This window comes from Apiospora hydei (genome assembly GCF_038363865.1).
Source record: "Apiospora hydei strain CBS 114990 chromosome Unknown utg000004l_segment0_segment0, whole genome shotgun sequence".
Lineage (NCBI taxonomy): Eukaryota > Fungi > Ascomycota > Sordariomycetes > Amphisphaeriales > Apiosporaceae > Apiospora > Apiospora hydei.
In genome coordinates this window covers 1,413,096-1,439,664 of record NW_027117363.1, presented here as the reverse complement: position 1 = coordinate 1,439,664, position 26,569 = coordinate 1,413,096, and the positions used below count along the sequence as shown (strand labels likewise).

General features: G+C 53.5%; 6 protein-coding genes across 6 annotated transcripts; 1 reads left to right on the top strand and 5 right to left on the bottom strand.

Moving 5' to 3' along the window:
- Window positions 1-311: 311 nt before the first annotated feature.
- On the bottom strand, window positions 312-1,684 carry PG997_002960 (RNA polymerase I associated factor; the record flags this gene model as incomplete). Its single annotated transcript, XM_066807275.1, has 3 exons — window positions 312-917; window positions 947-1,174; window positions 1,232-1,684. 3 exons carry the CDS (start codon window positions 1,682-1,684, stop codon window positions 312-314), a joined length of 1,287 nt encoding a protein of 428 aa, XP_066670893.1.
- A 1,060-nt stretch (window positions 1,685-2,744) lies between these two features.
- PG997_002959 (uncharacterized protein) lies at window positions 2,745-3,314 on the bottom strand (the record flags this gene model as incomplete). The annotated part of the gene is made up of 1 exon (XM_066807274.1): window positions 2,745-3,314. The coding sequence occupies one exon, from the start codon at window positions 3,312-3,314 to the stop codon at window positions 2,745-2,747; it is 570 nt and encodes a 189-aa protein (XP_066670892.1).
- An 8,059-nt stretch (window positions 3,315-11,373) lies between these two features.
- On the top strand, window positions 11,374-12,174 carry PG997_002958 (uncharacterized protein; the record flags this gene model as incomplete). Its single annotated transcript, XM_066807273.1, has 1 exon — window positions 11,374-12,174. One exon carries the CDS (start codon window positions 11,374-11,376, stop codon window positions 12,172-12,174), a length of 801 nt encoding a protein of 266 aa, XP_066670891.1.
- A 669-nt stretch (window positions 12,175-12,843) lies between these two features.
- On the bottom strand, window positions 12,844-13,254 carry PG997_002957 (uncharacterized protein; the record flags this gene model as incomplete). Its single annotated transcript, XM_066807272.1, has 1 exon — window positions 12,844-13,254. The coding sequence occupies one exon, from the start codon at window positions 13,252-13,254 to the stop codon at window positions 12,844-12,846; it is 411 nt and encodes a 136-aa protein (XP_066670890.1).
- A 688-nt stretch (window positions 13,255-13,942) lies between these two features.
- Window positions 13,943-22,334, bottom strand: PG997_002956 (uncharacterized protein; the record flags this gene model as incomplete). The annotated part of the gene is made up of 4 exons (XM_066807271.1): window positions 13,943-18,421; window positions 18,495-21,637; window positions 21,790-22,137; window positions 22,208-22,334. 4 exons carry the CDS (start codon window positions 22,332-22,334, stop codon window positions 13,943-13,945), a joined length of 8,097 nt encoding a protein of 2,698 aa, XP_066670889.1.
- Window positions 22,335-25,649: 3,315 nt separating this feature from the next.
- PG997_002955 (snf7 domain-containing protein) lies at window positions 25,650-26,497 on the bottom strand (the record flags this gene model as incomplete). The annotated part of the gene is made up of 3 exons (XM_066807270.1): window positions 25,650-25,983; window positions 26,045-26,249; window positions 26,422-26,497. The coding sequence occupies 3 exons, from the start codon at window positions 26,495-26,497 to the stop codon at window positions 25,650-25,652; spliced, it is 615 nt and encodes a 204-aa protein (XP_066670888.1).
- Between the last annotated feature and the right edge of the window lie 72 nt (window positions 26,498-26,569).

The following is a 26,569-nucleotide window of genomic DNA, read 5'->3' as shown; positions in this document are numbered from 1 at the left end:
TTACTGCTACTTTCTCCAGGCTTCCTATATCCTGTGGCCAGTGGTTATCCCACCGCTACTACATATAGATATCCCATCAATGCTAGTTATCCACAGGCGAATACGGTTACTATATTGGCACTCCTGCTCGAGCACTTAGGATGCTGTTGTATAACATAATTGCCATTACTCCCTGTTGCCATCACTACCTAAGTTGATGGCGATGTACATGATCCTCTTAAACGCCTAAGCAATGATTTAAGCCAGTAATCTCGTCAATCAAGTGGGCTCCCTGTGCCTGTGCCGGTCGTCCCATACCATCGATAATCGTCTTACCGGGCGCGCCTGGCAAAGCGCATTTGCGGAAATTCCAGTGGGAGCGCCAACTTAGCGATCTGCATCTTTCCCTTCCCGCCTTCCGGGTCCTTTCTGACGAGAATCTTCCCACCTATTTGCTTGTAGTATTGCGTGAACTCCTTCTCTGTTAAAGTAAGGTCATAGCGTAGAGCCTCGGTATTGAATTCGTAATTTTCCAGAATGGACACGAGGGCGCAGCAGTATGTCTTCAACAGATCCATGTGGCGCTTTCGTACGTCTCCGCCATCCGAGAATTTCCGTCTGATGCTGTCGATAAGCTGCACGGGGGCTGGGTCTAGGAGCTCCTGCAGCTTCTTTCGGTCTGGGAGCTTGAACGAGCCTCGGTCCTTGCCCTTTCTCATGTTCTTCGAAATGGTAAGGAGACAGCTTAGGTACCGTAGAATCCGCAAGTTCTGAACTGGATGAAGACTCCTCGCAACATTCCAGAAGCTCTCTGTCACGTATTTGTTCGGGTTCGTGAGGGGGCTCTGCTTCTTGGCAATATCTTGCCAGTCTTTGATAGGTATCGAGGATATAAGATCGGCACCAATCAGCTCCTCGGCCTTGTAGACGTCTTGGATCTCGGTAGCATCGAAGTTTCCGGGGGAACTGGTTTGGCCTGGTCGGCCTGTGCCTGGAGCTGTTCTCTCGACGCGATGCCGCGTGCGGCTTCCGAAATCGAATCCATAATCGCCATAGACGAGGAGTCGAGCTTGGTAGCACCTTCGATATTTGACCTGCCCGGGCCAATGGCATTCTCTGTGATAGAGGCGATAGCCTTCTTTGCCTTCTTGGTACCGAATTCCATACCAAGAGTATTTCGCTGCTCTGTCATAGTCTACGAAGCGGTTAGTACCAGCCAAGATAGAGGAGGCCTGGGCCAGAGGAAGCATACCTTGAAATCGGCGTCGGCAACATTGTCCTCCAGAGGCTTCTGCGCACGAGGGACCCCGCGCACTGTCATCTTCTTCGCTTCAATCACATCGAGCTTGCCCGTCGCGGGATCGAAAACGCCAATGTAATGCTTGAGATGCGACTCAACCCCGCCATCTCCATCTTCCTTGGCGGTATAATCGACTCGGTCGGTGCTTGCATGGAGCAATAGTTCGGGCGGAGAAGCCTTCTTGGACTTCTTCTGGTTCTTTGCGGGTCTGGTGTACGCCTGGAAGTTGAGGGGCGGCACGGAGAGTCCTGGAGTCGATGCGACGACGGGTGCGCATTCGCGAGCACTTCGTACTGATGCAATCTTAACGATCTGTGACTGTTGCGGTGCTGCTTGGCGAGCTTTCTTGACCTTCTTCTCCTTGCTAGAGCCGGAGCCCTCGTCGATTTTGCGCTTGCTGCCCATTGTCTGCGGCTGTCTGAGGTCCGATTCGCGTGGGGTGCGGAACTGTCGACGACTGCCTTCGGCTTTCAAAAAATAATTTTTGGGAGTAACAAATTCTGCCGCTCAATCGGCGCATACCCCTGCTGGCGGTGAGTTAAGGTTGAGCCAGTGGGTGCAGCAGGTGGGCTAGTCTAGTGGAGCAGATTTGCCCAGGACCCTTGATGGTTGGAACCAACGGTTTGCACTCTTGATTCAAAAGGAAGTCTTCCATGTATGTTAGGTAATCTAGAGTAGCTGAACCGAATAATCAGTAGGCATTGGTGGAACAGTTGGCTGGAGGTAAGTAAGTATCAACCGAGTAAGCTGGCGGCCTGTTAACCAGGACACATCAGTGACCCGTATGTCGCATTGTATAAGCATCTGCTAACCGCACTGCACTTTGGTCTTGAATCAACATCAATGGAACTAAATTGCTGGTAGAGTGAGGCTTTGACAGTCTAGAGAAATTGGCCGGGATAACCAGTAGCTGTAGCGATGGGATAACTGGCTACAGGTAAATCTTGACCGAGTAGCTGGCGGAATAGCTGGCCCGAAAATGTGGACTGTTGCCATGTATGGAAGTAAATGTCCATAAACCACCAGAGATAACATATCAACGGTTGTCCCGTCATGATACTTATCTGAAGAACCACCCGCAAATACACACTCTCGCCCAACCATCGCTGAGTCGGACGAGACTTCGAACTGCTACGCATTGGGAAGTTTGCTATAAAGACAGCTCTGTTACTCATACACTTGTTCTTCGCTATAAATACACAGCCGCATCGCTGCGAGCTGGACGCTACCTATCTGTACAAATAACCCTACTAGCATCTAAGGGTTGCATGTTTTGTCTCAATATTAACCCGTGTGAACTAAGACAAACACTTATCCTTCAAACTCCGGCATAGGCTAGCAGCCGGCAATACTTGTTATAAATCAGACATATAAAACGTCCCTCCAACGCCGTGCGATTTCCAAGTCGATAGTGCTGTTTCCATTGTTTGTTTTCGAAGCTTCTTAGAAGCTGAACCAAAGAGCCTCAAGAGTGGTTTGAAACCACTCTAGCGACCTTTGGTGCGTTCGGGAGTGCCTGTACGGGACCTCGCTCCTGACCCGACTCCTCACCGGGCACCTCTTGCGGTGCATTATGGGCCAGCGAGCTGCTGAACCGCGGATGCGTCTCACGGCGATCGCTGCCGTGCGAGCGGATGGCGGACAGCGAGGCGCCGTCGACGCTGGTGTTGCGCGACGCGCAGGGGCTGATGCCGCTCATGTGGCTGTGGGCGCCGTGGCTCGTCCGGCGCTGCTTGCTGCTGCTGCCGAAGCTGAAAGCGAAGGCGTTGAGGATCTTCTGGTGCTCGAGGTTCTGCTGCGTAAAGGGCCTCTCCAGGTGGGCATAGCTGCCGTCGTCTCCTCCCCTCGACGTCTTGTCCTTCTTGGATCTGCTGGGCCGGAAACCCGTTAGAGTTCGCATGAAGCGCGACGGCGACTTGGAGCCTGGCTCTTGGCCTTCGCTGTCGGGGGTGACAGTGCCTGTGCCTGCCGTTTCATTCTCGCCGGAACTGGTGGACGGTTTACGTCCGTGGCTCCACCATTTGGTCTTGGCCATGATAGAGAGCCGCGGTGGATGATGAGACGAAAGAACGAGTAATGAGAAAGGTTTCGATTTGATTTGGAGCTGAATAGCTGAGTTGCTAATCTGGTATGTCGATTCAAGAGATGACGTTCAGTATGGTGTTGTTTGTTTGCGAGCCGTTGCACGCCTCGGCAGGCGATTGTAGGCCGGAGACATTGATATACCGGAAAGTGAGGAGAATGAAGGAGTTAAGTTTGTCCTCCCCCCTCCCCCCAAGCAGCAGTAGCAGCAGCAGCAGCATGGAACTGACATCTGCCAGAACGTGCTTCGAACGAGCCCAGCAGTCATGCATACTTCCAGTGTATGGGGTCGGTCCTACGTAAGGTACGCGGGGAAGGTTTACGGGGGTTCGGTCACAGTCATGCACGATGGCGTCACTCCTATTGGACCCCCAGTGCTATCTGTCCGGGCGAATCAACAACCGAGCATTTCCCCGTCCGCTGACAGTCAGCTGTTTACAAACAGCCACTCAGCGTCAAGGTTTGCAAGTCTCGCTGCTAACGAGGGGTCGGGACCGTCGGGGTAGTTGCCAGAGCCGAGCTGGCGTGACTAGAATCGTGCTGTGGTGGTGCTAGTATTACGTACGGTATGTCGATTCCACCAGTGCGTCTCCGTTGTCGCTAGGCGGTTTCCTCGAGGTTTGCAATGGAACGGCGTGTGAACTCTGGAGTGTACATGCTGTAAACTCGGCGTTTTTCGGATGATGGCTGCCCAGGGGTCATTATCTTAACCGTCTCACTTGGCGCCAACAGAACAAAACTTCGCAGTCGTGATACATTCAGGGGCGTTCCGTTCTCAGATCAAACACTTATATTTTTCCAGTCTTCTTCAGACTTATTCAAGATATCTTCTTGGCCCGTTCAAGGGGTCGTCTGGTCAGGTTGGGTATCTGCCGTCTGTTCGTACAGACTGGCTTGAGTTTGTTGTTGCTGTGGCAGTTGCTCTGTTCGTGGGTGCGTCGCTGGGGGAACACGACACATTGAGTTTCGAAGCAATCTGGCATATGATTCTTCCTGCCATTGGCATATGATGCGACTTATGGATTATTTGCTTTATTCCATGTTAGATCCCTTAGAGGTCCAATGGGTTGCCCGTCCGGACCCCCCTCTCCCCACGATCACTGACCATTCATTCACATTGCCGTTTGGAAGGAAGTATATCACTGTAGGGCTGAACGTCATGTGTCTGGACTATTGGCAGATAGCTTCACGTGGTGTAGTGCTGTGGCTGTCACGTTGACTAGTAGTCTTCAACAGAGGAGCCGAACGATAGCCCGTTAACACTCGGTTCTCACTCGGGTCAGCCCCCTTTTCCACGCCTGTCCAGTAGATACGATACAGGCTCATGGCTCCATGGCGATGTGCACAACCATCTGTGCCCCTCGGTATCTAGGACCGGTTGCAAATCTCCTGCACCACGTCGCTCTCGCTGATCTGCTACGGGCCGTAACCCGCGATACTGTAGAGTGGCGGATAAGGGCAATCAGCAGCAGATGATGTCAAATTCATCCCATGCTTTCGCCTCGTTCTGCGCTTTACCCAGGCGAAAAGACGAACAATAGTCATAGCCACTGCCCAGCACCAGCTGATGTTTTGCAGGGCTTGGACGGTTTGGACGGTTTTCTGGGAGCAGAGAAGGAAAGAACACGCTCTCAGACCCAGTTCGTCTCGCTCGAGTCACACCATGCAGAGGTATTTGTCGTCCCTAGACACGAATCAAACACTCTCCTGCCGCTGTGATTGGCCGAAGCGTCGCTGGGCTTGCTGCAGCTGCTCGAGGCCACGCGCAATGCGCCCACGTTCGTCTTGTTTACACGACATGAGAAGGGGACTTCTTCATCCGAAAAAAAACTGCAGCGGCTACGACGACGTTAAACAGGGGACTATGTCGGTACACTGTTATGCCAGGGGGTGAAGTCCCCCAAGACTCTCTTGGCAAGAAGAACACTAGTCACCGGCAACATCAAGTCCGTTTGAAGTATTACAGTTGGCAAAGCCAGGTCTACCAATCAGGAAATGGAGCGGCCTTTGGTTTTCGTTGCTACTCAGAACGATGGTTCATTATTGCTTCACGGTGGCTCGGCATCCGATGAACCCATCTAGTGCTGCGGAAAGGCACCACTCGCCTGGTTCTCGATGTTCAGCTGCGGTTTGGCAAGGCGAGGCTTCTGTATATATGGCTAGGACGCTCAGCCTATCGAGTAGACATTATTTCTGCCATCATCACACACTCTCAAGCCATCAATTCCACAAGCCACATAGCCCAAGGGTTCTATACCACGAATCTCAAGATCTTCCAAGCATTCGTTCCCACCTTAGTCGGCTTTGACGCCGAATATTCGAAGATGTACCCGCCTCTACAAAACGACCAATATGACGGTGCTTGCCGGCACCCACCGTCGTATACAAAACTCCTTTTGCTGAACCTGGTTTCGCTGGTCTATCCCGGGGCGGTCGGTGGCCATTTCGTTCGTCGGCCAGCCTTCGATCAAGACACCGACCCTCTGCTGAAACCACCATGAAAGTACCAGGACTTCCCCATCTCAGAACACATACGGACCTGCAACATTTCTGCCCGTGAGAATTGTTCCGCTCGGCTCGTCTGAACATGTGCTGTTTCTCAGTCCGGCCCTACGGGGGTTTGGATCGGACCCGGACAGGCCTCTCCTCCGGATCACCAAGAGATAGCACTGCTGCCAAGCGCCGAACGCAGTAGCCTCAGTCCCATCGTCTTGGTCACGATTGGATACTACACGATCGCCATATCATCACAGCACTGCGTCCGATACCATTCGTTTCCCACACTCACTTCCGCTCACTCAATATTCATATCTTGGATGATTTCATCCCCGACGGCCATATCATGGCGTTCCACACTCGCTCATACAATATCGCATCCGCCGGACGTTTACGGTTCTCTCGTTTATGACCATTGACACGGCAATGCGCTACCTTTCGCCGGGCGCGATACGACATTCACTTATTTGAAAAAACTTTACGTTTCTCATATCTGGGCTAGACCCGACCACTTTCGTTCACTTCAAGCTCAAATGCTGAACTCATTACTCTATCATGCCCATTGGCATTTCAACGTTCATTCTGGCGGCGCTCGCTACGGCAACACGCTCGCCGATAAACACACTCGCTTGTTCAACACATTCGCTTATACAGCATACTCGCTTCAACAACCACACTCGCTTCAACGCCATTCACGTTCAACAGCACACTCGTTTATACAGCACGCTCGCTTTAAAACAACGCTCATTTCAATAACACTCGCTTTCAACGGTACACTCGTTTACACCAGGCCACTTTTATGTCGCTCGCTTTCTCAATACTCGGTTCTTCAACTTCCACCTCAACAGTACACTTGCTACTACGACACTCGCTTATATATCACTTGGTTCAAGAAAACACGCTCGCTCGTACAACACACTCGCTTCCACACGTTCACTTCTATGCCGCTCATCTCTTCAATACAAGCTCCTTCAACACTCGCTTCAACAACTTCACTCGCTTCTTTCGCAGTTCTTCAACAACACATTCGTTACTACGACACTCGCTTCCATGTCACTTGGTTTAAGAAATGACGCTCGCTTACACAACACACTCTCTTACACACCACGTTCATTTCCATGCCGCTCACTTCTTCCATACTCGTTCTTCAACGCCCACTTCAACAATACGCTCGCTTCTTTAGCACTCCTTTAGCAACTCAGCAACACACTCGTTACTACGACACTCATTACCACACCACACCACATGGTCCAAGAAAAAGACACTCGCTTATACAACGCTATCGCTCATTCTACGCGCTTTGCTTCTACGTCACTCGCTACTAAGATACACTCGCTTCATCTGCATTACCTGCTTTCAACCACACTCGCTCTCACGGCAAGGAACTGCTTCTCTCATGTTCCACACTCTCGCTACACAACAACACATCCTCCAAGCCCCAGATTTGCTCTTTCTGTCGCTACTGGACATCAACCGTGGCCTGCTGCCTCTCTCGTTTCCGGCAGCACACCCATCCGCTCCTTCTCTCACCCCTATCAGGGGCCACCTACTACACTCATTTTCAAAAGTACGACGTTCTCTACCAAACGACCAATGATACGTTCTTCGGAACCATTACCACATTCACTACTTCAACGATGATCTCACGCATCATCACCACTCTCGCTGTCCGCTGCCCAACTAATTGGCTTCTCACTCTGATCTCGCCTGACTAAGCTCACCACGTTCTTTGCTGTTCCGACACACCGACACATACACACACACTCGTTCGGGGGCACGCATTCGCCCATCACACTCGCTCTATCTCAACCGATCCCGGGATATCATCATATCCCAGAATTCATTCGTTCAAATCATGTCTCATTTCTTGAGTATTACAATCTTTTCCAGCTCCCGAGGGGGCGTTTCTCTCATTCGATTTTACCAGAAACCGGTACAACATGTTCTACAACTGTCAAGAACGATACTTTCTTTCATTTGCTCATGGTACCATGCTCACGGCAGCAATTCCCTTCTTTTCTTACCGCTACGAGACTGGCACCTCAGCCTCATCCACTCTTTATCGTCCCCTTCTCATGGGCAATAACCATACTCGTTTCAACCCCAGATCAGCAACGAAATTTGCTCATCGGGAATCATCATCATCATCATGGCACTCGTTACTAAGGCCTTTCGAATTGACTGGCAACCCAAACTACACACACTCATTTTTTATGAACTCATGAGAGCTCCCTCTCTACTCCTTTGGAGGCAAAACACGCCCGCCGAACCCCCGTACATCAAAGTGCCGCTCATTTTCACTTTCTGTACCACGATACGCATGGGACCGCCTTTTTCCCACCCACACAGGCTACCTTGCCAATCACCATTTGACGAATACTTTTCGTTCACTCACTTCACCACACACTCTTTTCATGCATACATATCTCAGCATTTTCTGGCGTTCTGATGTGAGCGTTGTCGGTTACGGACTTTAATGAGTTTTCTTTCTTTTTCATATATTCGGTTCAGGGGCGGGCGTCTGTCTTGACACCCAACTTGATGGGTCAAAAATAGTTGATGGATTTTTGTTTTCAATTTATCACATGCAGTATAGAGATTACAGTGCAAAATAATGTCCCAATTATAAGCAAATTGCTTGAGAACTTGGGCTGGTGGAATCTGTGACATGGTGTGCAGAAGTTTCGAAATGATCACATTGCTCGCCAACTGCCTCGTACCAGCTTTTCTTTCTAATTCCCGTAAACTACTTATAGAAGACCGAGGAAAGAGTTAATATGGAAAGAAACGACTTATGATAAGTCAAACCCATTCCCTGGTAATATCTATCAACTTGCGCAAGTGGGCTGCCAACAACATTCCATGATATTCCAACCTGGAAAGCTTCCGTATCAATGGTCTGCCCTAATGCCCTGCATAAGCTGAATGACACCCAGTCATCCCCATTTGTATTATGCACGTAAATCGTTCATGCTCCACGGAGGGGTGGGTGGAGAGTAGCGATTGAAAATGATGCACAGAGGTGGTGTTCCCGTGAACTTGCGCCGTGTAAAGGTGTCCAGTGACGACACATTGGTGAGGTGTGGGCATGATGAGATTGAAAACCCGAAAGACGATTCGATGGATACTGGAATGAAACCAACTACCTAACCTATCAGCCATGCATCAATGCGAAAGCCGTTCTGGCGAAGTGGCATGTGATGTCGTCTAGACAAGCCTTGGAGTCGCAGAGCTCGAGCGTACTGTGGCACGCGACCAAGAAAGCCGTCAACGGGATATTTACGTAACACGCTGCCGACGCTCGAGCAAACACCCGAACAAAGAATATCAGTGCCATAACCCAGTTCATTGGCCATTGACACCTTAACGACTGCTGGATGAAGCTGGCTGGTGTGGTTTACCTCGATCTTGCCAATGCCCTTGCGAATGGGGACTCCCACGGAGCAATTTGATGTTACATACACATAAACGTCACGAAGCATAGAAAAACAAATCAAATTGGTTCATGTCATCAGAAGCAAGCTTGTCAATTGACTGCTTAGTAAAACCCATTCCATTTTCCGGTTCCTTCATGAAATCTCAGCAGATATTGCTTCTGAGAATCGTGTCGTGTAAACACAGCTCTGGGGTCTGCCCGATGGTAGCTTGACCAATCGGCCCTTCCGTGCAAGCTCTATCCATTGATGGCCCCGTTTCCTCCCCTCATTCCAAGCCCTGAGCGGCGTTGCCCGCCAGGTGATGCATCGTTTTTTGGGTGCGTGAAGATGACGTCATTTTCGTTGACTGGTGGATTGGCCGACAAGACTGATTGCTGGCGAGAGGATGTGTGGAAGCGGTTGAATCATGGATGCCGTTCATTTGCTGTTGGAGAGACGACTGTGATCGAGTAGAGGCGAGTCGTTTACTTGCTGTAAAGGTGGGAAAACACCATGTTAGTGACCTGCGAGACACCGAAAGATGGTATGGTCGTTGGGGTAACTTACGATCTGGCTCTCATCTTTCTTCTCTTGCGCTTGAGGCGTCTAACGCGCTTCTTTCTCCACTTGGCTCTCATCGTGAACGACTTGACTGTAGAAGGTGGTGGTGGTTAGCTCGTGTTGTGTGCGAGTTGTGCGCGGGACGGATGACGTCGGGAGCTGTTGTAGTGCGAAATTGGCGTTTGGAGGGGCGCAAGCCGCAATCGCAATCACAATCACGGAGGAAGTGATGCGAGACCGGTTGCCGCCGTGAAGGGAAGGCAATGCGGGAAAGGCATTGAGGGCATTGGATTGGCTGCAGGCCAACGGGCTAGTAGAGGGAGCACACTTACTGGAAGTTTACGATGAAGGTTGATGGTGATGGAAGAATCGAATGTGAAGCTGCGGGAGCGGGCGAGAATTACCTATGTAGGTCCAAAATCCAAATGCGCCGGGCTTTCGTGGGTGGTGGGGTCCGGCAAAAGTTTTGGCCGGGCAGAGGTAGGGTTGCGAATCTGGACTTTCGTGCGGGGCTGGTGTGCAGACTGGACAGAGACTGGAAGCTCCTTCCTGCCAACCTGCCCCGATGACCTCAACCTTAGGCAACTTCGGCAGGCGAGGTACGGCGCATTACGTACCTGCCTGTCTGCCGCAACGTCAAACACCTCGTGACCTCCTGCCCAAGCACAACGTTTCATCCAAAACGGCTTATCGTCGGATAAATGGCCAGCCCAATGCTCACACTTGCTAACATCAATATCATGGGTAAGTCACGTCGGCTACCCTTGTGCAAAGGTAGATATGGACAGCAGGTAGGTCGATTGGGAATGGTGTAGATACATAAAGTAGGTATTTAGTACGTGTCTCGCAGCAGCTCACGTCATGGCTCGCCCTTGCCTTACCTAGGTTAGGGGCTTTAATAAAATAGTTTTTACTATTATAAACTAGCATTCACCACCATAATATTGTTGACCAGGCGCTGCTCTTCGATCGTAACACTCGAGTCGTCAGAGTCCCAGGCCGACATCAAGGAGCTCGAGTAGACCGTCTAGGATCATGTAATGAGGGGAGCCCTGGACGTCTCGGTCAGCTAAACTAACCTCCCTACAGCTTTCATTGACAATGTTACTGCCTTCAAGTTGGTGGCCGCAGTTATTAGTAACAGCATTGCGAGTCGACAATGTATTGTGAAAAAGGGTGCTTTCCTCTCTTTGTTGATGCCGACACACCTTGAAGGTGTGCGAAAACGGTCATTGTCTTTCTTGGTCGACATGGCGTCCTTTGTGAGCAAGCCCCCTTTGACGCCCTGCACCGGGACTGCTTCCGGATCGCGCATATATTGAGTCGCACTGGTACGCATTGTTTCCGAGACGATGAAGGTAACCCTCGGTAATATTCAATATCGTCGAGATTGTTGATTTCGAAAAGGTATTATTCCCACAGTAAGAAAAATCAATCCTTGTCCGAAATCAGAATGTCGGCCGTAGCTTCTTCTTCTTCCCCTGAGGTGCCCAAAGCAGCTCAAGCAGCAGCACATGGGCGGCAAAGTCCCACGACTCCATGCCGGACTTCGCCTGCCTCCGCTGCGAGTCCAAGGGCATGAAGTGCGACTTCACCAAGTTCACAGTCGAGAAGGACCTGGACCCCATGTGCGTGCGCTGCGTCCGGGCCGGCGCCAAGTACTGCATCAAGCAGCGGCTCCCGCAGCCCGGGGGCGACGAGCGGCGCATGATCTACATTGACCCCTGCGTCGGCGACGATTACGACCGGGACGAGGTCTTTGACATGGTCGACGACTACTTGAGCGGGCCCCAGACGTATAACTTCGACGGGACCCTGCGCCGGACCAAAGACAGTAACAATTGGGCCCTTCCAGCGTGGCCCCAGGCTGACAGGTTTGCCCAAATTGAGAAGTCGGAGAAGAAGAAGGAAGGAGAGCATGCTGAGCCCGCAAAGGAGGGCTCAGCGGCAGCCCAGCCAAGCGCAGAAGAGCAGCGACAACAGCGAGAGGAAAGACGCAATAAGCTAACTCAAAGAGAGAGGGCGGCGGATGACTGGGTCGAAAGCGCCCACAAAAGTTGGGGGAAAGTGTTGCCTGCCAGGATCAACAAGAGTAAAACGCAGATCCCGGCCTTGAAGACAGCTGTCAGGGCTAGTCAGGCCCAGCATGACCTCGATTGGGATGCGTTCTGTGGCGAATGCGAAGCCCAGGGCCTTACGCCCCCATCTCCAGAAGACAAGCCGGAGTTGGAGACGGCAGAGACTGCTATCTTGAGAGCGAACCTCCAGAACTACCCAGCTCGGCGAACTCATTTGACCGAAAACCTGAAAGCCATGCGCCCTGCCGCGAATGATGAATAGTCCTCTCCGTTGGGAACATTACATATATAAACATACATACATAGAGATATATACTGGGACATTAGGGTTGACTCGAAATCACATCGTGATTTAGACCTGAAACTGAACTCGTGATAGAACACACCGTTACTCAGTTGCACAAACCCGAGGAGAGTGTACCCGGCCTCTACGTCGGCTATGAGTGACTTATCCGCATTGGTTGACAGATTGCAGTATAATTCGTTCCAAGCAGCAGTGGTCCATGCTTATGGGGTGTGGTATACCGTATGTCGAGGTTGAAAATAATGAGCTACCCCTATTTGAACCCTACCTACATGGGAGCCTTCAGGTCGAATAGGGGTAGCTCGTAGTTTTTAGGTACTGCTATCTATGGCAATGGGTAGAACTCACCACGCGATAATGCCAAGCCCATACGATATGCATGATTCCATAGTCCAGGAATTAAAAATGAGAACATCTTAGTCCTTGAATGAAATCTACTTGTATGGACTCGGAGGTCAGGCGGTCTTTACTGCACAGTCGTCGAGCTTGATGCTGGGTTACGACACACAACTTTTGGCGGCGATTTACGGTGCTTGCATGTGGGAAAATTATCATATCGCATTTCTTCTTATTTTACTTACCTATATCAACGCTTCACACCCAGTTTCTCAACAGAGCAACAGATTTCTAGGAGTCCTTCTTGGCATTAGCCGCCAAAGCAAGCAGCCGCTCCTTCCGGGCCTCCCTCCGCTGCAACTCCCGGCTCCGCGAAACCACATACCCGATCGAGTCATTCGCTACCTTCACCCCGGCCTCTTCGAGCTTGGCCACGCGCTCCCCCAGCAGCCCGCTGCCGAAGAAGAACGCGTCGCAGTTGGGGCAGCTCGCACTGGTATTAGCGTCCCAAGGCTGGAGGCAAACGAGGCACTTACCGTCGGTGGCACACTTGGGGCAAACCCATCGGTCGCCGTCGCCCTTGCTGCGGTCGAGAGTGTGGTCGAGGACGTAGCCGAACTCGTGGTCGCAGGGATAGACCACGCGGCCCACGAGCAGGTCGGTGCCGGCGGCTTTGAAGGCGGAGATGCTGTTAAGAGCCATAGTGATAGTACGGTGTCAAGAGTAGGTGTTTGGAGATGTTCAGGCGAGATGAAGTCGATGCGATGTTGATTCTTATACTGAATTCCCGAGAAGCGGGCCCGTGATAATTATACGGAAATGACCTTGCCCAGCATAATGCATTTGTATTGGTTTGTGTGAGTAGTTGGTCATTGTCCTCAAAGATCCATATTGTTTAGACAAAGGGGTAGGTGATCATGAACGGAAACCATGACAAGGCCATAACTCGGGCCACAACTCAAGCTGTGAATGAAGTCTTTGGTATAACAAAGGAATGTTCTGATAAGGACAAGACAAGCCATGAAACCTGGGGACAGAATCTACGTATACGTGATAATTAGGCACAAGTCTCTGTCGCTAGGTGGTCGGACTTATCGTTAATCGGAGGAGCAGGGGGGGCAAACACCATACAGATCGCAAGCGAAGCATAATCATACAAATAAACCCAGTGAAGTCAGAAACACTCTTCAATTTCATTTAACTCGCAAATTGGTACACGATCTCATAATAATGTGACATAAATTCGTACAAGACATCACCACCTTTCATGCCGAACCATCATCCCTCAATAGAACCTCATGTATCATCATTAATACCCAATCAAACCATCCATTATCTGTTCTCGTGAATCTCGTCATTCAGCCATCAGTCCAATCTGTTTACTGGCTCATCATCGTGCGAAAATGTTCTTGAAAGCAGCCCGGATACCGCTAGCAGGGGCCTGCTTCTTCCTCGCCTCGGCATCTCTGGTCCTTTGGCGCTCTTCACGTCTCCGATGTCTCTCCTCTTGCGGCGGCCGCGAGGTCTTGGGTGGTGGTGGCGCCGCCTCCTCGGGCTGAGGTGACGATGACCTGTGGTGGTGGTGGTGGTGCCTGGGCGAGCCCGAAGAGGGCTCGCGGTGCCTGTGGGATCTTGAGCGGGAAACACCGTCCGTCTTGGGAGGAGCGCTCTCTCGCGCCGTGCTCGACCGCTTGACATGTTCCGAACGAGGCGAGTCTCTCGAAGAACGCGATAATGGTGCGGGGTCGGCGGAACGCGAGTCCACAGCGGGAGTGACAGTGCTCTCTCCTCTGCTGAAAAATCTCTTCTTGGGAGGGTCCGCAGGGGCAGCACCGACGTCATCCCTGGTTGGGGGTCGGTCAGATCGCGAGGAGTGGCTTTCTCTCCTCGAGCTGCGGTGAGAATGACGTCGATCGCTCGTTGGAGTTTCAGGGTCGTTGCTCTTTGCATCGCGATCCCTGTCGCGAGCTTCCTTGGCACGACGTTCTTCTTTGCGCTTGTCGTGGGCTGCTTGCTCTTCGGCGGTCCGCTGCATAGATTCTCTTCGTCGATCTTCCTTGCGTTTATCATGAGCAGCTTGTTCTTCGGCAGTCCGTTGAGTGCCGCCTTCTCGGGCTCGTCGCTCCTCTTTACGCTTCTCATGCGCAGCCTGCTCTTCAGGGGTCCGCTGCTTTCTGCTGGAGTGGTGTCTGCTGGAGTGTTCCCGGTCGGAGTGTTCCCTACCGGAGTGTTCTCTGACAGAGTGCTCTCTACCAGAATGGTCTCTGCCGGAGTGGTGCTCCCGGGTGTTCTCAAACGAGACACCGCTGTCTGCTCTCTTCCGAGTCCGGCCAGTGACCAGCTCAGACGCCGAGGGAACAGAGCTGCCGCTATCAGCCCGGCTTCGCCTATGGTGATGCTGAGAGCCACTGTCGCCACTCTTGCTCTCCGACGAACGGGAAGAATGGTGGCTGTGGCGGTGGTGTCTGCGACGTTCACTGCGAGACTTGCCTTCATCGTCTGTGGAGAGGAGGTCAGTAACAGGCACCGAAACGTTTGAAAAATCAACGGTGTGATTCCCTGCCACCCCGGGTGCCATGACACTCTCAGACGCTATAGAATGGTGCAGTGCTGTCGCCATACGGGAACTACCCGGCTCGGCATCTTGACGCGGACTGAGTTCCTGCGCCGCGGCATACATAACTACCGCGGCAGCCACTTCCTCCTCTGCCCTCCGAGTCCTCTTCTTGAGTTGGCTTCTCAGACTTCGTGCGCGGCCCAGTGCCTTTGCTCTGGGATCCGATAAATCTGGGAGGATCACGACAGGGGTTTCTGCTCGTTCGTCCAGTGGAGAAGCTAGATCAGACTTGGTCACCCGTAGATGCGCTGCTGACAAGTCGACCTCTGTTGGAGTGCCAGAAGGACCCGAAGTTGGACTGGTAGACTCTGCGTTTGTCTTGGCTACGCGATTCTGCTCAAGGTCAGCGTCATGTTCTGATAATGGTAAGTCGCTTTGACAGACCAGATGAGGCTGCGATTCTTGGGCCAACTCACTGATGAAGTCACGTCTAGCTCGTTCGAAAGCACTCTCAGTAGAAAGCTTGTCTCGTCGTAGAGTCCTTTGGAGGTGGTCCTTCGAGGGCCATGAAGGTCTTCCATAGTCCGATGTCCCCGCTGAGCCTTCACCTGAGAGCCCACGGTCGCCCTCTGTACTATATACAGAATTACGTAAGGCTTGCCGTGAGTTTTGGTGCGCAACGGTTCGAAGAAGATTTCTTGATGACTGTTGGCGAAGTGTACTCTTGGATGACTGATGTCGGAGAGAATTCCGCGAAGCTTGGTGTCGGAGAGAGTTAAGAGTGTTTGTTGAAGATTTGTGAGCAAGCACAGCACCGCCAGCAGTGATCCCTGCTACAGCAGCTGCACCTCCAGCGATGAGGTCTGAGTCGCTAGCTTCAACTGGAATATCACGGGCAGCCTGTTGCTCGTCTTTGACTTGTGGTACCTCGGCCTCTTCAACGACAGCAGAAGTTTCAACTTCAGCAACTGTAGGTTCTTCGACTGGAGTGGGTTCTTCGACTGGGGCGGGCTCTTCGATCTCAACTGGTTCCTCAGCAGCATTAGGCTTTTCAGTGGCAGCCTCGACGGTGACCGGCTCTTCCACTGGTGTAGAAATCGCAGCTGGAGTAGGATCCTCGACTGGAACAACCGCCTCTATCGCAATAGGCTCCTGTGCCACAATGGGCTCCACGGCGGTAGCAGCCGCTCTGGTGGCAACAGGCTCTTGAGCTGGAACGGGTCGCTCTACTGGGACAGGCTCTTCGACCGTAACGGGCTCCTCGACGACGGGCTCTTCGACGACGGGCTCTTCGACGACGACGGGGTGGTCGACAGTGGCAGGCTCTTCGGCGACAGTAGGTTCCTTTCTAGTCACCTCGACTTCGGCATCCTGGATATCTCGACTCTGAGCCTCTGCCTTTTCGACGGCAGGTACCGCGGAAGGTTCGTCGACGACGTTTTGCTGCTCAACTTCTGTTGAGGCGGGTTCCTCGGGCTTGGACACTGGCTCTTGTTCAGCGCGAGGCACAGTCTCATCTTTCACGACGTCAACCACAGGCTCTGCGGCAGAAGGTTGCGGCTGTTTAGCAACGGATGAATCCACGAAGTGTTCTGACTGAGGGCGGCTGGCTTGGTTATACTTAGCGACAGCTGCAGCGACGGCTCCGACTCCGACGGCGCCCAAAGTCCCTTTCTGAACGCCAGACAAAGTCGAATCTGGCCGAGTCTTCTCGGTGTCATCGGATGGGGGTACAGGTATGTCGTCGACGGCGGGGGTAGTCTCTTCAGGAACATCGCTGGTCGGGGGCTCCACAGCCGCGGCAGTATCCTCCGGCTTCATGTCCTCCTGCACTCCACTGGCACCCAAAATACCTTCCTCCTGAACTACACTATCTTCCGGGGTGATTTCCTCCTCTAAACCAATCTCAGGGCTGCTCCCGCCAATATCAAGAGCCAATGCACCAGGGGTGGCTAAAGGGCTACTGGGGAAAGGGGACTTACCTTTCAGATCCTTGGCCTTCGATTCAGGAATAGGGCCGACTGTATCCTTGCTCTCTTCCTCCTCTTGTACCTTCTCAACTACAGGCTCGGCTGGCTTCGCGGGTTCTTCGACAGAGCTTGCTTCAGTAGCACCAACGACTACGGCCTCCCTGGTAGACTCCGGCTCAGCAGCTGCGGGCGCCTCTGGTTCTTGGACTGGTTCGGGTTGGGCTGCAGGTTCCTCGACTGCCGCAGGCTCTTCGGCAACAGCCTCTTTTGGTGCGGGTTCCTCAACAGCAGCAGGGGCGGGTTCCTCAGGGGCAGCCTCTTCAACAGGAGCAGCCTTTTCAACAGGAGCAGCCTCTTCGGCAGGAGCCGGTTCGTCGACAGCACCCTCTTCTGGTGCGGGAGGCGCTTCGGCAGCGGGCTCCTCGGCAGCAGGAGTAACAGGTTCCTCGACGACAGCGACGACAGGCTCTTCAGCGGCAGCAGTTTCTTGTACTACTTCAGCCTCCTTAGGTGCTGGAGGTTCCTCTGCTGCGACAGGCTCTTCAGCAACCGCCTCCTTTGGAACTACAGGCTCGTCCGCAGCAGGAGCAGCGGGCTCTTCAACGACGGCGGCAGCAGTCTCTTCTAATACATCGGCCTCCTTGGGTGCAGAAGACTCCTCAGCAGGCTCTTCTGCCGCAGCGGGCTCCTCGGTTACGGCAGGCTCCTCAGCTGAAGCGACAGCTCCCTCTACCACAGCAGCCTCCTTAGGTGCAACTGGCTCTTCAGTATGGGCAGGCTCTTCAGTGGCAGGAGCAGCAGCCTCTTCAGCAGGAGCAGCAGCCTCTTCAGCAGGAGCAACCTCTTCAACAGGAGCCGGTTCTTCGACAACAGCAGCTGCAGGTTCTTCAGCTGAGGCCGGCTCTGTCTCTGCGATAGGTTCCTCCGTTTTAGCAGGCTCTTCGGGGGCAGAAGTTGCGGGCTCTTCCGTAACAGGAGCAGTGGCGTCTTCGGCAGGAGCGGCAGGCTCTTCAGCGGGAGCAGGCTCTTCGACTGCAGCAGGCTGTTCAGAGGCGGCAGGTTCCTCGGCAGGAGCAGGCTCTTTGGCAACAGCATCAGGAACCGCATCAGTTGTAGCAGGTTCTTCTACTACAGCAGGTTCCTCGGTCGCAGCAATAGGTTCTTCGACAGGGGCAGGAGTAGGCTCGTCGGCAGGAGCAGGGATAGCTTCTTCAGCCGCAGCGGTAGTAGGCTCTTCAGGGGCAGCAGAATATTCGGTAGCAGCAACCGGCTCCTTAGATGCATCAGCCTCTGCGGCTGGGGCGCTATCCTCAGCCGGCTGACTTTCAGCTGCGGTTATATCCTTGGCCTAGAAAAGCCCAGTTAGTAACAAAGACTGCGAAAACAGCAGGAAACATTATGGGGACCTTTCTCACCTCTTCGGGGGCGTCAGCAACTACCTCAGGCTCAGCCGCTTCGCTGGCAACTTCCTTGGGAGACTCCTCTTTGGCCTCCTCGTTATAGACCTGGGGCTCCTCGGGAGTGGCCTCGGCGTCAGGGGCTTGGCTTTCGACAGGTGCAGCCTCTTCCTCTAACGGCTTGGCCTCGGCGCTCTCACCCGACTCTGCAGGAGCGGCCTCAGCAACCGTCTCTGTAAATTGTGGTGCCTCCTTTGCGTCGCCCTCTTTCGACTCGGCAGTAGCTTCAGGGGCTGCCTCCGTTTCGTGGCTGGGCTTATCATCGCTGACCTGAACCGAAGTATCCGCGACAGCTTCCGCATCTGCTGGGGTGTCTTCAGCCTCCGCAGGTTTCTGCTCTTCGGGGGCTTTAGGGGCGCCTTCTGAGGCCTTCACGGGCACTGAAGGGTCCACGCTGGTCTCAGGGGTTTCGGTGGACTTTTCATCAGCGGCGGGGGCATCCTCGACAGCAGACGTCTCTGCAGCAACAGACTTGACGGCAGGAGCATTTTCTACAACAACCTCATCTGCGGCCGGGGTAGCAGCCGGGGTCTCTTCGACAGCTGGCTTCTCAGTCGCAGGAGTCTCATCAGCTGCAGGAGTCTCGTCAATAGCAGGAGCCTCTTTAGAAGCCGGGGTCTCTTCAGCAGCCGGGGCCTCTTCAGCAGCCGGGGCCTCCTTAGCAGTTGTTGCTTCAGAAGATGTCTCCTTAGCAGTGGCATCTGGGGCAGACGTGTCTTCGGTAGTCGCATCCGCAACATCTTCCTTGGAGGCAGATTCCTCGGCAGTAGGCTCTTTGACAACGGCAGCATCTTTGTCCACGGACGCCTCTTCGACAAGAGGCTCAGTGGCAGCAGGCTCGTCGGTAACAGGCTTGTCAGCAGGGGCGTCTTCGACAGCTGGTTTATCCTCGGCCGCCGGTACCACTTCCGCGATGGGCAAAGCCTCTTCGGAAGTCTTTTCCTCGGCTTTAGGCTCCTCGGCTGTAGGTTCCTCAGTTTTAGGCTCCTTGGCTTTAGGCTCTTCAGCTGCGGCTTCCTCTACTTTGGATACATCGGTAACAGGTTCCTGGGGGACAGTGGACCCCTCAGAAGCAGTACCAACAGGTGCAGCAGGTTCTTCCACAACAGCGGCGACAGATTTCTCTGTAGCATTAGCAGGTTCTTCGGCAACGGGGGCAGGAGGAGCCTCAGTGACTGAAGCTGCGGCAGGTTCTACGGCAGGCTCGGCGGCAGGCTCAGCGGCAGGCTCAGCGGCAGGCTCAGCGGCAACAGAAGCAGCAGGCTCCTTCGTGACTGGAGCAGCGGCGGGCTCGGTGGCGGGCTCGGTGGCGGGCTCACTAACTGGCTCACTAACTGACTCGGCAACTGGCTCTGCGGTAGGCTCGGAAGCAGGCTCGGAAGTAGGCTCGGCATCAGGCTCTCGGACGGCAGAGGAACCTTCGGAAACAGGCTTATCGTCGACGGCGGGCGCCTCCTCAGCTGCTGGCTTTTCAGCGGCGACGCTCTCATCGGCAGCCGGGACCGTGGCTTCTTCGGTAGGGCTTGTGGTGTCTGTGGCCACCTTCTCGGCCTCGGGGGCACTTTCAGCTGGCTCTTGCTGCTGTGGTTCAGGAGCCTTTTCCTCAGTCGTAGCCTCCGGTGTCGATTCCTCGGCAGCTACTACTGGCACAGCCTCTTCGGTAGGCTTGTCTTCGACTGGCTCAGGAGCAGGCGTTGGGTCGACCGGTGCCGCCTCTTCACCCTTGTCATTGTCTGCAGGTTCAGCTTTGTTGCTGCTCTCCTCGACAGCTGGTGCAGGATCGCTTTCCTTGGCATCAGGGGCTGGGGTCGGTTCGACTACTGCGGTGGCTTCTTCGTCTGGCTTCGCAGTTGCGTCCGACGCTGCCTCTTCTTTGACCTCAGCTGGGGCTGGAGTAGCCTCAACGGCCTCATCAGTCGCAGCAGGGGCATCGGCAGCAGGGGCATCGGCAGCAGTATCGGCCGGTTGAGCATCAGCAGGTGCGGCCGTATCCTCAGAAGCAGCCTCCTTCGGTGATTCCTCAGCCAGTTTTGATTCCTCAACCTTTGGTTCTTCGGCAGCTGCTTCGGTTATGGCCTCTTCGGGTTCTTTGGCCGGCTCCACTGATTCCGTAGTCTCTGGTGCTGCTTTCTCAGGTGTGGGTTCTTCGGCCTTCACCGTCTCCTGAGCGGGTTCGGGTTCTTTAGATGCCGTGTCAGGTTCTTTGGCAACTTCCTCTGTGGCCTTTTCCGAGTCAACGGGGGCATCCGGAGCTGCTGCGTCCTCGGTAGAGCCTTTGACATCGTCCTTGGGCTCCTCCTTGGGCTCGGCTGTTGGCTCCTCCGTAGGCTCAGCTGCCGGCTCCGCGACAGGCTCCTTGGCAGCCTCTACGACCTCAGCCTCTTTCCCGGGTACATCCTCCGCCGCCGGCGTTTCTGATGACTCAGCAGCTTCCGGAGTAGCACCAACATCTTGTTCCACTGGCTCAGCGGCTGATGGTTCAGGGGCAATTTCCTCTTGAGGTGTTGCTTCTTGAGGTGCTTCCTTTGCCGGGGCTTCCTCTGCAGGGGACTTTTCTGTGGGGGTCTCTTCTACTGGGGCTACCGCTTGAGGAACTTCTGTGGTTGCGTCTGCGGGGGCATCTTCTGCGGGGACGGCGGCGGCAGCGGCGGCAGTCGGCTCTGCCAGCTCGGTGGAATCAGCGGCTGGTTCAGCGGCTGGTTCAGCTGGCGCTTCTGCTGCAGCTTCTTCCGGTTTACTCTCGCTCGTAACCTCGACGGACGGTGGATCTTGAGTATCTGCCGCGCTGTCTACAGCCTCAGGCTGGGATTCAGCTGCAGGGGCATCTGCAGGGGCATCTGCAGGGGCATCAGATGGGGCGTCTTCGGCTTTGGCTGCCGGCTCATCCTCTTTCGTTTCTGGAGCAGGTGCATCTTCTTTTGTTTCTGGGGCAGGTGCAGCTGGCTCTTCTGCCGCAGACGCATTTTCCGATGCTTCCGGTGCTGCTGCTTCAGTGGGTGCTGGCGCGTCAGCACTTTCCGCCTCAGCTGTGGTTGGCTCAGCTTTCGTTTCCGGCTCAGCCGCAGCGGGCGCCGGTTCAGCTGGTTGTTCGGCGGAAGCTTCTGGCCCCGCCTCTTTCGTCTCCGGGGATTCCGTCTGGGGACCCCCTCTTCTGTTGACGGTGGAGGAGCTGCCACGTCTGCCGCAGCAGCAGCAGAAGCAGCAGCTGCAGCAACTGGCGGAGCACTTGGTGTCTCCTCCTTTACTGATTTACTGGATGTCTTCTCTGGGGCGGCATCTGCCTCAGCTTTGGCTCCCTTACTACTCTTATCCTTCTCCTTGTCGGCCTTTTTCTTGGACTTTTGCTTCGCTTTCCGCTTCTTCTTTGGGTCTTCTGGCCAATCCTCTTCGGGCTCGGCCTCTTCCCCAGCTTTCGGCGAAGTAGGCGTTTCTGGCTCTACCACAGGCGGCGGGGAAGTGGGCTCGGCAAGCGCCTTGTCCTTCTTCCCCTTCTTACCCTTTTTGCTCTTTCTAGAAGGGGTCTGTGGTTGTTCCGGCTCCGGCTCCGGCTCCGGCTCCGCTTGAGGCTCTACGGCCTCCTTTGCTGCCTCTGCCTCCTTGGCTACAGTTGGGGTTAGCATGCCAACAGTTTCTCTCTTACAGTACTGCTTTCTCGTATCAGAACTACATACCATTCTCGGCCTCGTCATCTGAGTTACTGATCTCTAGAAACTGGACTTTGGAAAAGTCGGCGACCTGTACGTGTGAGTATGGGTCGACCCGCGCGGGGCAATAGGTGATTCCATCTGGGCTGTTCATACTTTCTGATCTTCGACCTGTTGGTCATTGACCGGTGGCTCCTCCTCCCAAGATAGATCTTGAGAAGCGCTCCGGCTCTTGTTCTTATTCTTCTTCGCCATATGCAAGATGACTGATTAGGCGTGCGGAAGGGTGCAGTAGCCTCGCAAGACGATTGGTCCCCCGAGTGTGGGATGGTCTCACGATATGGGTATCAAGGTTGTGGCCGCGTGGAACGGTTGCAGAAAGAATGTTTGCTTGACAATCACAAGCACATGAGGAAAATGGGCACGTCACTCCAGCCAATGGATCGCTTGGAGACTCGACGGAAAGGTGTATAAAGAAAAGAATCCGATTGACTGGAAAATCACTGGCAAAATGGGGAAAATAAGTATCACAGTACCTCTGCGGTGCAAAAGGTAGGGTTCCCATCGGTAGGTATGACACAAAGCATGAGTGAGCGGCGGTTGGGATCTGGTTGCCGGCTTTGGGTCGTCTATACTCCACCGCGTCCGATCTCTACGTAACCCAGATCAGCTATCCTTGCAGGGCTCGCTGATGCCCCATGATGGCTTGGGCCAAGTCAAGTTTCCGCGAGGTGGAAGTTCTTGTGATCACCATGGTGCGCAGGAATAATTGGCCGGGGTGGCGGGACTGGCGCCACGTCGCAAACGCAACAACGGGGGCAAGCGCCGTAGCTTTCCAGACGCAGCCGGACTGAGGAGAGACAAGCAGATGCAAGCTGGAGGATAGCGGCCCAATTCTTGATGCGAGTAGACTGTAGACTGTGTAAGCCCTGCAATCAGATCCAAACATTATGGGTCCCTGCCTGGCCCCACGCGCATCGAAGGGTTGCGAATGGAGGGCTGACGGTGATCGGTTGGACGACAGGGTCGATGAGGGTTATGCTGGCTAATCATGCAGTTCGTTTGGATAGCGACCCCTCTATGATACCTGCCCCTCCTGCCTCCGGGAGGCTAGGGAGGGAGGTGGGAGGGACGCTTGACGAGTAGCGATGCGAACCACGCCGTCAAAGTTGGGGGATAATTGGGCCTCAATGTGCCCTCCATCTTGTTTCAAGATGGGATAATCAAGCAGGTGTATGCGCATATTGGTATTGGTACAGCAGAGCGAGCATCGCCAGGAATAGCAGTTCCAGGCCCGTGGTTCCTGGATTGGGCGCTTCCGGGTGAGGCCGCAAACCAATGCGCATAAGGGCAAGCCGAAGAAGAGAACATGGCAGGAACTACAGTCATGCGCATACAGCAGATTGGCCCGGACGGGACCGGAAACGTACCGCTAGCCGGAGGACCTGGAGGATCGACAAGCCGAGCAAAAAGACGCAAGAAGACGTTGCTTTGTGCTTTGTCAACTGCTACGTGGTCGTGTTTGTTTCCCTCTCTTGAGGGTCGCATCCTTGTCAGCGTGAGATGCCAGTCACCCAATGCCTGACGGCGATTGCTGGGTGTGGGCCGGCAGCAGCGGCGGGAAAGATCGGGGCCTGGAAGCTCAAATTGGACTGCCTGACATTGGAATCTTACAATGATTGAAGTGCTAATAGGTAGGTCAGGTTAGGGCAGCTACAGCCCAGGCGCTAGCCAGTCTCGCACTGGCCAACACCATGTTGAAGTGCAAACCTTTTCATCTTCATCACATACCATACCATGCCAGTATATGATAGGTAATTTATTTATATATGTCAGCTGCATTAATGCCAGGTTGGGACAAGAGTTTTGGAGACGGCCTATAGTGAACGTACCGCTTTGAACCGGTGATGAAATAATACTGTTGAAACTGCCAGCACACTCAAGTTACAGTGAGTGTCTTGGGCACCCGACACAAAGCAGATGGGCTATCGGCACAGCACTCGGGCTATTGATTGTCGCCGTATTAGCTGCCCAGATCGTGGGCTCTAGCACGTGTCCGGCGGTATCGTTCCACCAGATTGCCAGAAGGTTCGTCCGTAGAGACTCACTCCGCTCACAAGGCCTTGGGGCTTCACGTGTCTCTCTCTCTCTACTGTAGGTCCATCAGGGCGATCATCACATATTGATGCCCCGACAGGGATCATTCCTTTCCGAGCCGATCCCTGGAGGCAGCGAGGTTGTTTACTCTGTTATCCATGTAACACAACCATAGCCCGCCTTACAAATACCACTCAATCCTCCAGGATATCTCTCGTAGACGAGTCAGTTTCCCGTGGTAACACATAAGCGCCGCTGCCGTCTCAAGCTGCCTGTCTTAACTTGCGCCTCAATTTGCTCTTTCTAATAGAAAGAAAGAGGGAATCAGATGATGTTACAGGCAGGGTCTTCTTAGCACTTACCGTACTCCATATGCATACCTGCTAGCGATCATGTCTATTGGTTTATACATCGCAAAGTCCTTTTTTCTTCTTCTTTCTCACTGGCTGCTTGGTAAGGGTTTCCGGGAGATATCAGGGACTTCGGGGGTCGGCAATGCCGCATGAACGCTGAAACTACCCTCATTTCACAGAGGACGGTGTGTATTCATTTTCAACGATTGCTTGAACGCAGTGTTGCTTGCGGTCCTCAAGATCGAACGTGGTAGACATTATAAGATACGTCACATGTTCGCTATATTCCAAGAGGTAATATCGACTGGCACTTGCATAGTTGTTCGGGGGAAAGGTTATGCTTAAACTCGGTATCTATTCCAGTCGCCCCCAAAGGTTGGAAAACTGAAATGGTTTCTCCATGCATATGCCTTCTATTTTGAAGTGCTCGAGGCTACTGCAGTTGTCTTGAGCATTCTTGGACTATCTTGGCGTTGCTTGATTCACGAAGGTTTGTCTCGAGAATGATACAGACCACGACTCCACTCTCGAGGGACATGGAGCGGTGTAACGCGACTTTGTCCAGATCTTGCAAGTCCAGATCATCTTGGGTAGATGGAGGAGAGAGAATCGATCTATAGTCCCCAACCTCCCCGGAGGGCTAGATGGTTTACTAAGCAATGGATTTGTCGGTGAGCCCAGTGGGCTTAACCTAACGTCTAACCTAGACAATAACCCTCCGTAGATCACAAGAAGTCTCATAACTGCTTCTGGGAACAGACGTATGCACGAACTCCTACGCCCCGGTGAAAACCAAATAAGACCAAAGCAACGAAAAGACAGGGCTAAGCGGCGGGCTCAGTTCCCAAGACACCCAGCAGCCCATGTACAAGCCCTGACAGCTGCCAAGAAGCATGCTTGGGTCAGAAAACCTCCATGATATTCACATGCCACCCTCATGTATCGACATCTGACTTCCTCAGTGATCATTCTATGTCTTGATCCGCAATAAAGAGCGAGAGTACACGTTGAGGGAGTGACTACATTGCCATTTCGGCTTGCAACTTCCTGAGCTCTTCTTCCTCGTCGTCCTCGGCGACTGGTGCCTTCTTCTCGGCTGCAGTCATTCGATTAGTCATGTTTTCCAAGGCTGGGTATTCTGGTATCTTACTCTTCGGTGCATTGGGCATTCTGTGGATTTCATCTGCAACGGGGACCGTTCCGGACTTGAGCATCTGCTCATCCAGTTGCTCTTGTTGCATGTTCTCGAGCTCAGCTTCCAGCTCCTCGTCATCGATAGGATCTCCGATCTGGTTTCCGGTGATGGCGTCGACGATTTCTTTGCTGAGGTCGTTCTGTACTCTGATCTCCTCCCTGATTTGCACAGTCAATAAGATATCCAAATGACAAGTGAAGCGAAGTGATAGTAACGCACATAGTCTCGTCCACCTTCTCTGGCGTGAGCTTGCCATGGATCTGTTTCATGGCTTCGCCAGCCTTCTGCATCGCTGCGAGCGTCTCTCGGTTGATATTGGCCGACTCGATGGCGTTGATCTGTTGCTCTAACGTTCCGATTTGTGCTATCGTCTGGTCGAGGCTGTTCTCGTGTGCCTTTTTCCGCTTCAAGGCAGCCTTTGCCGCTGTTTTGACAGTAGTATCAGTACCTGCTTGCCCGGAACAACAGATAAGCAACTAGACCACCCACCGTTCTTATTCGTGTTCACATTTTTCCGGGCAATGACATCTTGCTCGTCCATCTGCGTCATCAGGTGCTTCTCGCTTTTTGCAGCATATCAAGCTGCTGTCGTAAACCGAGAATGGCATTCTTGGGACTGTCCTTCTTCTTCTGGGCCGCTCCACCACCAAACCAGCCCCAAACGCCCGACATTGTGATGATTTTGATGAGGCGAACACGGGGGAGATGGGGGAGAATGAAAATCGGACTATCGGCGGAACGACC